The following is a 13,596-nucleotide window of genomic DNA, read 5'->3' as shown; positions in this document are numbered from 1 at the left end:
AGACACCTATTTATTATAAAATACATATAATACATATAAAATACATATATACATATTCCAGGTTAGAATCCATTGCAGTTTTTGTCATTCTTGTATCGTTACGATACAGTATATACATGCATATCTGTGCACATTATTGCAGTGGTGCACATAGAAGCTTACTTTGGTTCTTACAGGAGTGTTCAGCTGTTTTTTTGTCTCCATCCATCTAATCTGAGACACCAGCTCACCTCTTGATGCTTGCAGCCCCTGCCAGTCCTCCCAGCTGGCATTTCCTTCCCAGCTGCAGGGAGTGTGCCCTGCAGAGCACAAATGCACAGCCGTGACAGAAGTGCTAAGCCGAGGGTCTGAAAACATTGTAACAGGCTTTCTGCGCTTGGGGTCTCTCCCGAAAGCTCTCCCGAAATAATTATTGGATCATTCAAATTAATAATCACGCAGCTGTTCGCAGAGTGATGAAATTCTTGGTTGAATAAAATACTGCAGGTTTAACTAAAGGACTGACGGCGCAATCAGAAGTATTATTGAGGTGGTTGGTGGGCCTTTGTTGTTGTTCTGCATTTGGAAACATTTAAAGTCTATATATAAGGCAGACAAACTTTTTTTTCTGTTATTATTCTAGTCCCGTGTGTATGTAGCTCCTCCCCATGTTCGGTTTAAATCTTGCCAGCACAGCCCCTTTGACTTTTCCCTGTGAAGTGCTTCATGGCAGGGAGTAACTGATCTGCAGTGTTACAATGGGAGTTTGCTGTTGGCCGGGTGCCATATACTGTATATATGCCTGTAGTCGCCTGAGAAATAAGTGCTTTGTCTCCCTAGTCACAGGGAGGAGATCCTTGCTTTAACCTAAACAAAAGATAACAGGAGTATAATAAATCACCTTGAAGCAGTAAAACTTTCTTCTGCAACAGCAGTGTCCGTGTTCCCCTGCTCTCATCTGATGAGTTTCAAGCACGATAGGAAAAAGCCCTTCTCCAGAACCCCGTGCTGTTTTCTTGAAACAACAATGATCTCTCAGGGAATTGCTTCCTGTTCCAGTACTGTTAAAGCCATGGGACTAAAATGTGCTGTTGTTATGACACATCATGAGTATCAACTTCCATTTACATTGCTCAAGTTCTCATTTGCCAATATTGTGTGAAATACCGTCTTGCAAAATAATATAAACTAAAAGTAAAAAATATCAAAATTAGGGTGTACTCTTTGTTCACATGTTCATGACCTTGTTATAAAGGTTTCAGTTGTGTTGCGTAGAGGAGACTTGTGTTCCTAATACAGGACCATCTGAATGTATTTAAAGACTCACTGGAACTGTACTATAATGTTGTAGTGAAGGACATGCAATTGTACTGACCTTTTAAATACAGCTTAAACCACAGGGAATTATTACAAAGTTGGAAGAAGGCTGTAACTTAAGAACCTCCAACATAATTGTCTGGATTTGGTTTTGCTATAGATTGTTTCATTGGATCTGTCAAGGCAACATGCTACAGAATAATTGCATCTGGTTTATAACAGTGCAGAGTTACAGCTCTGTGTGAAGATGCAGGTTTTATCAAAGAAGGATATCCTCTGCCCTCGTTCTGACTAGCTTGGAAAGAAAAATAGTCTACCATAGAATGACAGTTTGGGGTTATGCTGTTTGAAAGTGCATTTGTGGTCAGTTGCTTCAGGACTCTTTTCTCCCAGGTTGAGTAATGTATGCTCTATGCAAACTATATCTTTCTGAGGGGCTAACAACACGAAAAGGAAGCCTTCCTTTCCCAAGGTCAGCAGCTTTGATGAAGTGGATTCCCATAAAGCACATCTTCCCCGAACACCACTGTGGAGTATACAAGTTCAGCAGCTGGCAGGGTGCTGGTACTGCCTCTTCTGCTTGGGTCACCATCTTTTTGCTTGGCTGACGGAGTGCCCAGTTAAATTGGAACTTTGTTCTTCGTGTGGACCTGGTGTGTCCTTGACAGGCCGCAGGGCTCCACTTGGTCCAAGTTCATCTTGGTATCTAGATTAGGTTAGGTTGATGGGGGATGAGAGCACAAGGCTGCCCCACAATAAGCCCATCACTGGTTGATCCCCCACCAATACTGGTGATCCTTTGTACAGCTGGGTGGATTGGAGCCAACTGGGCTAAAGTACCCTGGTAATGTGTGTCCACACTGTGGCTTGATCCCGTGGTGCTCTGGTAGAGAGTGCGCAGTGCCCCGAGCTCCGCTCCTCTAGGATGCAGAGGTTCAGGACTGGGGGAGGATGATCTTTCAGGAACAGGTTTACTTTAAGAGCTGTCATGTATCAGATTAGGAGTTGACCATCGACAGGATGTTGTGCATGTGTGGAGTTGCCGACTTGTATCTTGTCTAACTCGACAGCAGGCCCCAGACAACGGGGCTCTCATTTGCTTGTCCTGTGCCACTCGTGCTCTGTCTTAAAGCTTCAGAGGGTTTGTGAATTCCAGGTGAATCAGCAGTTTTGTGGCGCTGGTGTCCTGTCTCGTCTGTAAGGTATTAACTGCCTTAGCTGCGCCACAGTGAGCGATTGCCACACGAGAATGGGCTGATGGAATCTGACTGGAGATTTCCCGGATGATCTAGTTTCAGCCCTGGTTTCTGAAAGCCAGATTGCAGCATGAAAATAGAGCTTTCTGAAACCTAGCAAGTTCCCAGACATCAGGGAATACTGCTCTCCTTACATATTTGTTTAAAAGTGATATAAAACATTAATTCAGGCTCTTTGGCCCTTTTCTTTTTCCTAAGCATTGTTTTGCAAGATATTTTAAGATGTTGCAAAGCCTAACATATCCAACAATTACTTAAAATCAGATTTTTCTGCCCCAAAATTAGTTCCCATTCCCTAATAGACTTGTCCTGCATTTAAACATGTTGTTTCAGTGGACGCTTGCATATGGGTTTTTCTTTTCTCCAGCCAAACATATTCAAATACCAGGGATTAATGTAGTGCCGAGATCTTTGAATGCGATTCAATTCTGAAACACAGATGACTCACATACTGTAAGCAAACGCACTCGTGATTGAAGCCAGCAAAGTCAGGAAAAATATTTACCAGCCCTGTCCCTGCCACCACCTCCAGTACTGACTCTCGGGGCCTGGCTCTCAATCTGAGCTTTGACCTACTTCACTACCCCTGTTAACATTTCACTGCGTTACACAGTAACAAAACTACAAGAGCCCTCCTCCATATGCGATGGTCTTGATCGGCCAGTTTTATTTACACAGTCAGAGTTTGAGATTCTTTTCTGCTGCATCATCCCATTTTGTAAAAAAAATAATTTCCAAGTTATGTTTGTCTTCTGGCTGGTTACATGTCACTTATGCCTTGTGTGATGTATAACCAGGGCTGATTAAATGAATTGCTTAGAGAGGGCAAGCATTCAGGGCCCACAGATCTGCTCCTACTTCAGGTTTCAGAGCAGAACACTCTTATTCAGTCTCAAATCTGGGAGCCGGACCTTTGTGTACATTTGTGTTGAGTAACTTCTCAGTACATAGCATTTCCTCAGTGGGTTCCCAGCTCAGGCAGGGCTGGAAACTGTCAGACCAGGCAGACTGACTAACCTGTTCCAGTCCGTGCCACAACAGGAATTCAGCCTCTAGAACAGAGCACAGTCGTCTGGGGTCAAATCACAAGGTTCTTCCTCCCTGAGGCGACTCTGTAATGAATAATGTTTATTCATTATCCAGTGGCTATAAAAAGTATTCACCCCCTTTGGCATCTTACACACAGTCTCATGAACACACGGAACACTGTGTTTATGAGACTTGCCCATGTCCCGCATTGCATAAGCCATTGATGTAAAATACAGTATTCCCTTGCAGCAGCACTTCTGAAAACGTCTAGTGTAAATAAGTCTTGACGTTAACATATCTTCCTTGGTGCATGTCCTAACTCCAGCATGGGAGCAGAAGAAATGGATAATAGAAAGCTGCATTGAAAATAATTGCAGTCAAGGCGTCTGTTTTGCGGTGTATCCCAGCAACGCTGTAAACAGTCTCAAGTTATGAGATCAGCAGCACTGGCCTGACACACGGTGGGTTTCCCATCACATGGCTTTATCTGATGTGGACGGATGTGCAACAGTAGTTGTTTTTATCCCCAGCCTTTCTTTGATTGCTTTAATTTCTTATCTGTTGTGAGGCCCCGTCTAGTGTTTGATTTGAAGTTTTAGCCTGCAGGAGATTGAAACACCCGGGGGTTTGTGTGGGCATGTTGTGGAGCAGCTCTGGGCCACAGATGGCGTAGGAGAGCAGAGAGTTACCAGGCAGAGGTGACGTGTGCGCAGACGGCTCTGTGAATGGGCAACAGGAGGGTATGAGGATTGGGTGCCTCATGTGTCTGGTTGTGCTGGAAGAATTGTCTCGTCTCAGGGTTGCTGCATTTGTAAGCATCCAGCAGGTGGCTCCCACAAAGCTGTTTCTAACTGTGCTCTAAATGTGGTCTCTAGTGCAGTGAGAGCATTATTTTATGATTCAGAAATTCCTGTGCCCAAAAGTCATGCTCTGTTGCCTAGTTCATTGAACTTAGAGATTGAATGACAGTGTATGTAGCTCTGTGGTTGTTTTGTTTTGTTTTGTTTTTTACACTTGTTTTATAATCGAGAGACTTTCTGTAAGTAAGAATTCCATTGTACCAGTACCGGTTACATATGGCAATAAAGTTCAAGTTCAAGTTCGGAATGAGGGGCTTTAAAGAATTGAGAAACAGGCGATAGTTTTTAAATTCAACGCTTGATAATCTTGATTTTGTTTTCACGGCAAACGTGGTCACTTTGATCTGGGCCTTGAGCTTTCGCTGCAAACTCTTTTCATTTGCTTTTGAGTTCCTTTCTGGGTGGCCACACTGGGCTGCAATCGCCTCTTGAAAAGAAGCCATGAGCCCGGCAAACTTTATTCAACTGTATTTGTCATTATACTTGCACAGGTGCATGGTATAGCGAAAAGTGTTGCTCATTAGTCACTCAGCTGCAGTATATAAATAGAACAGAAGACAAGACAATAGACAGTAACACAATAACAATAACAGTGTAATCAAAACTGCAAATACGCAAACAGAGAAAAGAATACAACAGGACAAAAACAGTTCAAAAATAATCCGGTGATTAATAAATATTACAACTTGTACAATTTCTGAATGAAGTCTGGCTTCTCGAGCCTTTACAGCCGTTGTGCGAGCTACCCTCCCTGGGTCTTCTGCTGCGCTTGCGCGCTGTCTGCCGCTGGTGAGGGTAAAGGTGCGCAGGCCTCTTGGTGTGCTGCTTCTGTTGCCTGAGCCAGGTATTATGAGAAATCACACTTTGGTTAAAATCTCGCAAAACACATGCTACACAACCATTCTAGGTGTTACACAGAATAGTGAGAAGGGGTGAGAAGAGAAAACTGATTTTTAAAAATCTCGGAATTTGACATTTTCCTACATCACATCATAGTGCTCAGAGGTGCAGCATCATAAAGCAGTGAAGATTATCCTTCCTTTGTCAGTAACTGATCTGTCCTCTAGAGGGCCCCAGTGGGCCAGAGCCCCACTTGGCTGAGATGGGGTGCAGAGGAAGACCCCTCTCCATTGTAGGGTGAGCACACACGGTCAATTTTGAGCTGCTGGAGAGGCTCCTTACCACGTCTGGGGAAGGCAGAAGGACACCAGACAAATGAAGGGAGTACCTGCAGAGGGCGCTGCAGACCAGGCTCTCAGAGCTGTGAGGTGCTGGTACTGACATGGCCCTATGTTTCCCCCTCTTGCAAATAATCGGGCCTTAATTCAGATGCGTTATCCAGAAAGCCTGCTACTGTACATTGGGTTCTTACTCTGTTTTACTCCTGCTTCTCAGAGGCACCAGTGAGAGGAGTATCAGAACGATAATACCCATCAACAGCAGGGGAAGTAAAAAAAATATTTACAATTTGTAACCTGCAATCCTTAAAACGTAAGGCATAATCTGTAATTTGGATTTGAATTTCAGACTTCATTTTGCATTTGCTTTCCAGAAGGGCTAAGGCTTTCTGGAATTTGTGCGTGAATCGCTGTTTTGCTGGGAGAAATCTCGTAACTTTCCAAATATGGCCCACCCTTGGGAATGGAAGTGCTGTTTGGGATGGGCCCTGCAGCTGGAGAGATGATATGATACTCAGATTACTTTGCTTTTCCATCTTTCTTTCCTAAAGAAAGGTATTGGCACTGAAAAGCAATTAGAACGGAAGATAATGGATATTTCATGACTCAGATATGAAGTTATGCTCTGACTTCATTTGGATGGCTTTTCCCGGTTTTCCAGTGCTCTTGGATGTAGTAATGGATGGCTTTTTGTTCCCTTTTGTCTATTTTATCTGCTTACATTTAGTCAGTATTGGAATCTTGTATCAGTGGAGTGATCACCTGCCAGGGTTGGTCTCTTTTTGAGGCAGCTGTTCCAGGACATCTGTGGTACTTCTGGGGACATTAAATATCCACTGTATTTGTCAGATCGCATATACAATCTTAGGTCATTCTCTCCTCTTCCTGAAGGGAGCAGTATTGCTACAGCTGAGGCTTTGCATGCTGTCATACACTTTATCATACTGAGTTGGTTCTAGTAGTTTATTGGCCACACACAGAAGCAAAGACCATTACCTTTTCCAGAGACGTCACTGTCACCAGGCACGTTACCTTGCCGAGTCCTGTCCAGCGTTTCAGTCAAATATTTTGAGGTGTAGAATGCTGTAGAATTGAGGAGAAACGCTTGCTCTGCAGCCAGAGACTGTAACGGACACTCCAGGTAGTTGTGCATCATCTTCCCTGTCACACACAGGCCGTCGGCGTGTTTCAAGGAGTCTCAATCTCTAGCTTCTGTTCATAGCACCACTTAATGCTTGAGCGAGAGCTTTCACGTGTGAGATGAGGCGCTGGGCAGTCTGCCCGGGCATGTTCGTATTTGAAGAGAAATTCAGCCATGATGTCATGTAGAGGGTTTTTCCACAGGTGCATTACTTCTGCATGCCACCAGGTTCTGCTGCTCCAGAAAAAAGGGAGTATTGGCCAGAATTATAGGAGTTTTCATCAGCCTGGTAAAAAACAAAATGAAAATAAGTTTTTACATGGTTTGAGGGGAAACAATTCACAAAAAAGAGGCTTCCTTTTAAAAAGGAATTGCAAATGTTGCTTTATATGTCTTGCGTATAAGAAATGTTAAACTGAGGAAGGCATTGCTTCAAAGGCTGACACATTGCTTTGTTTGAGGAAGTTTTGGCGTGTTTTAAGACCGTCTCTTTGCCAGACGGCGGGTAATGTTGATATTTCCTTCCATTGTTTACAACAAAAGTAACATGCAGACACTCCCTGCTGTTCTCTTCCTTCTTAACACCTTTGCTCTGCTGTGTCCTTCTGACGCTAACCTGGAGAGACAAATATTCGGCTTTCTGTGACCCACGTGTCACTCCCCTCCCCCTCCAGAAAACAAGCAGTTCTGAAGTTAATTGAAAATGTTCTTGTGTAGCAATCCCTGCTTCTGTCCAAATACATCTTAAAATTAAACTAGCAAACTCGGTTCCTTTATATACATGTTAGTAATTAATAAAGTTAGTAACTTTATTAATTCCCTACGGGATAATAAAGTATTATCTATCTATCTAGTACTGACCATGGGCCTCAAAGGACCATGGACTATTATATAAGAACTTCTAAAATCTTAGTCACACCCTTATTAGTCCTTATTCATGCTTTGTGATATACAGTGAAAAGAAAGACTTGGTAGGATGTGACACGCACATCTCTCTCTGCCTGGTGGCTGAGATGGCCACTTAAATCATGTTAAAATCACTACAGACATTACAGTGTTTTTTTATTTTTGTGCAATCAAAGATTCTAGATTTTTTTCCTTTTAGTTGTGGTTTCATTATCAAATCTTCTCCGAAAGTAAAAATACTTTAGAAGTGAACAAGGAATAGGCGAAGAGACGATAATCCTGTGCAAAATGTTGTAATGTCACAACACATTTTGCTCAATCCCTACTCGGTTTTTAATAATGCCCCGAAGATCTCCTGCCCAGTTGTCTGAAGCTGGTTGTCCTGGTTTGCGCTCGAGTCCCTGTGGACAGGCCCCTCTGACACGCCCATCTCTGGGACTCAGAGCCGCGTGCAGGAGGATCAGAGCCAACTGGAGAACAGGCGGCGTCCTCGCCACCGTCCCCAGAAGACTCTGGAGCTGACTTACCTCCTCTCAGCAGACTGCATCCAAAGCTGCTGTGCCGCGTGGCGTGATTCAAGCTCGAACCCGTGACACCAGGAACACCAAGCCTTTGAACTGCAGGGCTGCATTTTAATACCACTTGATTGTTGCACTAGTGAAAAGCCTACAGGAGATGCAGCGGTTTCGTGCGAATCAAGGACTAATTAGATTTGTTTGTGCACTGTATGGAAAGTATGCTTTGCGTGTAATTATGTGCCTTTATGGCCAAAGATATGCTGAATCACTCTGATTGTCCTGATTAGATGATTGGGTAATGACAATGTGTTTGAGAAACGAGCACAGAGCGGAGCTGATAATATTCAAATGACAGAGTACTTTCATAGAAATGATGTATTTAGAGCAACACTTAAAAGAAAATTAAATTACCATGTGAGGATACATTTGCAGAATACTGCTTTCATTGAGGGTTGCAGCCACTGAATTAAATCCTGTCATTGTGCCTTTTTTTTCCTTCTGTATGAAAGGCCAAGAATTCCTGCTTCACTGCTGCGCTCTGAAATGAGCTCAAATTACAGGTTCGATTTAGAATCTTTGTCTTCGTCTGCGAAAGTCAAGTTTCATTTATGCTCTTCAATTAGCTTGCTCTCATGCGGAGAAAGTGAAAACTGTTGTGCCTTACTTGTGGAGAGGCAGCAGTGCAGGAGAGAAACTTGACCTGTAAAATCCTGCCTCTTGCAAACTCTGACATGTTGTTGCTGCAGATCAGTATCTGTTACTAAACAGAGAAGGAAAGTCTTTGGCCTCTCCTGCGTTGTCACTTTTTTTTGTGTCCTTTTTCCTCCCTTGAGCTTTCAGCAGTTGTGTGTCAGAGATGCTGCATGTCCATCACAAGGCTGGTTAACAACAGCAGGATGACGGATGACTGGCAACTCTTTGCAATCTTGAATGAATGACCCACACCAGCAGGCTAGAAACGCCCGAGAAGATCCTACCCTTTTGTTGCCCTCTCCATCTGTATTCATCTCCTGCTGTAAGAGGCAGGAGAAAGAAAACAATGGGTCATTTTATTCTTGTGTTTTTGATTTATTTGGACTATCTTATCAGCACTTTGTGTACAGCAGGTCATATCTGTATTAGTAAAAATGACCCAACTAGCATTTTAAAGAGCATCTAGCTCACAGCATTCCAGCACTAAGGCAGGTGAGTTTGTACATTCCTTCCATACAGTGGTTATCAGTCCCTTGGCCTCATTTAGATTCTTGTAGGGTGCTTTGCTTTCAGCTACCAAGGTCAGTTTAGCCTGCAGCTCTGTAATAGTAAATAGTAAAATGCTAGTTGATAAGACATTTCAGTTTTTACAAATGCAAACAAATTCAAAAGCGGTATTGCTTGAGGGTGCAGGGGCTGTCTTAGGTGTTTACTGTGGCAAAAGCAGGGAAAAGTGTACAGTATATATGCTCAGTGAAATCCTAATGAAAGCTCAGAGGGACAGAAGTGTTGGGAGACGCTCATGGGGGAGAAGTGTTGGCTCGGTGTTGAGGAGCAGTGCTCAGTGATCTAGTGGGAGATGCTCTGCTTGTTGCTGTGCAGAGGGCTGCGCCATTCAGATTGGGAGGCCCGGGAGAACTGAGGACCTGTGGGCTTGCTGCAGACTCGGCTGCACCTGTGCATACGCAGGCATGCAGAGAGATGCTCTCTTCTGCTAGGAATGACTCCTGCTGTATCACAACCAGTGAAAGATGTTGAACCCAGAGGCAAAGAATGAGAATAAACCTTGAATTTGGGGGTTTCAGCAGTGGGCCTAAAGATGTATGAAGTCGCAATTGTACAACAGCTTTTGTGAGTGACTTGTGCTGCAAGGCCCGGAGCAGCTGCACGCTTCTGTGTTTCTTCTGCGCCTGTTCCAGTAAACAGAAGGGACCCTGCAGGTGTAATGTGCAGCAGACGTCCTCTCCCTGCATGCCTCACTTTCCTGAAGAATTCTGGGGGTGGAGCTGTTTTTCACTCCGAGCGCTTTCGCTTAATAACCCACTGAGAACATGAGTAGAGAGATTGCAGGGTTAATTTGTAATCTTGACACCAAAACGAACAACCTTTTCGGTCTCCGGGGGACTGTGATCTACATTTCAGGTCCCAAACTAAATGACGCAATGAGTGAAGGGAGACACTTGGCGGTCATGATAGTGAAGAGTACTTTTCACCAGTTCCTCTCGTACGGCAAGGTGTGTCCGTCATAAGGGAGATACTGCCATTATTGTTGATTTTGTATTAGACTGCTTCATCGACATACCAGTGCTAGGTTGATCTCATTTACTGTAGAAATAACTTTCTGCGGAAGAGGAAAAAATGCACAATTGAGGCCCCTGCCGATTTACATGAGTTTACTAACGATGTTGAATGTTAAAACCATGTGTATATTTGCTTTCTGCGTGGTGGTCACACATTGTAATATCCCACCACAGAAAGACCAAGAAACTGAGTATTGATCTTGAAAGATTTAGGAACTGCTCCGAACTGGATATTTTGTAAACTACTTTGGGCAGTTGTTAGATTCTGAAGTTTAAATATTGGTGTGCACTTTTGGCACTAGACGACTGACATTTAAGGGCAAGGATACACTCATATAGCTCATTTCAAATTGCAAATTCACGTCATTTACCATTTTTGGTGTGTTTGTACCAAGGTTTGAAATAAAGATTCATTTTATGAGTACTTCTATTTTGAAAGCTCTGGGTATATACTGTATTTTTTTTTCTTCAAGGCCCTTTTGGAATCCTGTTATATATGTTGGGGTTTATTTTGATGATAATGACTTAATGCCTCCTCTGTTAGAGAATGTGCTGCTGGAATCTGACATTCAGGCCAGTAACATGTCTGTTACTGTTGGGTTAATATATGAAGTACAAGTCCATATGTGTGCCAGATAAGTTAGAAAACATTCTGGATATTTCTGAAAGTGCTTGCATGTCCCACCAACAGAGGACCTTCCCCGGTGCCCCTTGTGAGTGGAGTGCTGGTGTGGGTGACTCATCCCTTGCCCTTTTGCAAACAGTGTAGGTAAGGGCGTGCCACTGACTGGGTCCCACACTGCTGTTCTGCCACCTTTCTCTTAAAAGGGCAGCCGGTTCATGTTGCTGGTTTGCTCCCCCCTCCCCCTTGCAAGTGTGAGTCTGATACTGTTCAAAGCAGAGTCATTTGTTTTGCTTTAACAGCTACATCTCACCACACATGTATGCGTTTTTAATGTATGTTTTAATATACGTTTGGCTGTTTCTCAGTGACAGAGGTGTGGGAGTTGGGGTTGTATTCCAGGTAAATAGTAGACTGGTCTCTTGATAGTTAAGTGTGTAGTTTATCTTCAGCATAAATTGGTATACACCTGATTTGCCGGTTAGATTCAGAATACTGATGGCAGCTTTAGTCTCTTTTTGTAAGCTTTGCAAAAGAGCCTTTTCTCCTACGTAGCTCTTACTTTCTAATGGATGTTCCACAACTGCAGTAAAGTACCAAGCGTAAAAAGGAGCAGACACAAACATCTAAGGCGGGGCGTTGGCTGTCATGTAGGTCTGATGCGTAAGCTACAGTAGGGCTTTGTAACACTGAAATTGACTGTTTTAAGTGATGGGGTTTGCGGACCTAAGTGTTCAAACTGAAAAGCGCTGAATCCGGGCTGTTGGTCACGCACAGTTCATGTCGGGGCACATGGACCTCCAGGCCTGTCTCCCGAGTTCGAGTCCGAGCAGGGCAGCAGCTGGGGGGGTGTAATGTTCGAGAAATTAAGTGCATGCAGAAAAATGTATTTACCGATATCCGTTATCTATCTACCCCTAACCTGCCTGACCCATGGATTTGGTATTTGCGTGTGCATGCACTCTTCCTTCCCAGGACTGTCTAAATCAGCTGGGACCTGTGACAACAGCTATCGGCACATTCAAGTACCCAGGATGCCGAGCCCATCAGCAGCCTGCGTTGGGTTAAACCAAGGTAACCAGGCACTGCAGGAATGGAGTCCCTGTGAAAGAGGCAGATTAACTCACAGTTAAAACACCAATGCTCATTTAATGCTTTATCTGGAAAACCCAAGCCCTACACTTCAATGTGATGGTCCCGTCAGGCCCCTGAATAGGACGAGAAGTGAAAAGCAGGAGTGGGTAAGGGGAATGGGGAGGGGACAGGCTGAGAAAACCCTGTGAATACATTTTGAAAGCCCCACCCACCCCTGCGTTCCAGGGAGTAAGAACTGAGGAGAAAAGGTGGAGAGATAAGGAAGGTAGGGTGACAGAGTTCCGAAATCCCCTCCTTCCTCACATTCCTAGTGGTTGGGCGAGCTGTGACTGATCTGAGCTCTGTGTGCCTGGGAGCAGCAGGAATTGGCTGAGCGAGAGAGAGAGAGCGAGGGAGATGCAACGCTGTACACAAACACACACACACACACACACACACACACACACTCTCTCTCACATGGTGCTTCGCTGCTACTGCCTGAGTCAGGCAGCCTGAGTCAGGGCAGCGCCGGATGTAGCACCTTCTCCATGCCGTCCCGCGGCAAAGGGGTCTCTGCTTCCACCTCCGGGACCTGGCTGTGAAGCAGGCAGCATGGGCAACACGCTCCACAAGAAGAAGGCTCCCCATGCCAAGCCCAAGTCCTTCTGGCACTTTGGGCGTGCGGAGAAACTCAAACCAGGTAGGACAGGGTTCCTGCGATATACCTGCTGCCTTGTTCTGTGGGTCTGAGCTGCCATTGTATGAGAGTTTTAAAGCCGCCCGCCTGGAGCGAGTGAAACCAAACCCGTGTGTCTGACTGAGGATTCAAGGCCTGCTACCTTCAGAGGAGAAATGCCATGCAAGCTCTAACGATGTGGGGTAACCCAAGCTGTCTTACAGTATGTACTGTATAAGAATGCATTTATACTGTTCAGGATAAAAGCATGGTACCTTCCCCACACACTTTGTGCACGAGCAAGTATCTGTATGTAGATGTGAAAGTCCTGCCAGGTGTGTCAGGGTGCAGCCAGCTCCCAGGTATCCTTGACAGCACAGGTAGAGGCTGTTTGCATGTGAGGTTCAGGGTCTGTGTTTCATTTGAGTGGCATGGGTGTGTACCAGGGCTGAAACACACGAGCGGCTTCTTCCTCTCCGTTTTTTATAAAGGCTTGTTAAAGCAGACAAACTGGTTTTTACAGTGTTCTGATGTTTAACTCATAGTGTTTCCTCAGATGCATTGTTTTTCATTTGCTGAGCTCAGTGTAGTTTAGATTAAACGAAACCTTAAATTTGTTTTTGTGAGTTTTTTGTTGCTTCCCACTTGAGCAGAGAACTTGGACTGTTTGTTTTTCTGGGTGCAAGGTTTGAAGTTTTGTTTTCTTGCCTGTTCATTTCATCTTATGAAAGTAAGCTAGTATTTATTAAATAGGTGAGGCAAGCATC

At 44.3% G+C, this 13,596-nt stretch overlaps 1 protein-coding gene across 2 annotated transcripts in view; it reads left to right on the top strand.

Annotated features, from left to right (window-relative positions):
- The window catches only part of nhsl3 (NHS like 3), an 84,118-nt gene that overhangs the window by 29,895 nt on the left and 40,627 nt on the right, over positions 1–13,596 (top strand). The window contains exon 1 of one of the 2 annotated variants that reach the window (XM_088602578.1): positions 12,507–12,853. The exons of the other annotated variant lie outside the window; for it this stretch is intronic. Coding sequence (XP_088458704.1) covers positions 12,766–12,853 — 88 coding nt within the window. The 5' untranslated portion in view covers positions 12,507–12,765. Of the gene's footprint in view, positions 1–12,506; positions 12,854–13,596 lie in introns of those variants that run through there. 2 annotated transcript variants of the gene reach the window in all.

This window comes from Lepisosteus platostomus, chromosome 13 (genome assembly GCF_059453375.1).
Source record: "Lepisosteus platostomus isolate fLepPlt1 chromosome 13, fLepPlt1.hap1, whole genome shotgun sequence".
Classification (NCBI taxonomy): domain Eukaryota; kingdom Metazoa; phylum Chordata; class Actinopteri; order Semionotiformes; family Lepisosteidae; genus Lepisosteus; species Lepisosteus platostomus.
Note: the sequence above shows the minus strand (reverse complement) of the source record. Positions and strands in the feature narration are given on the sequence as shown.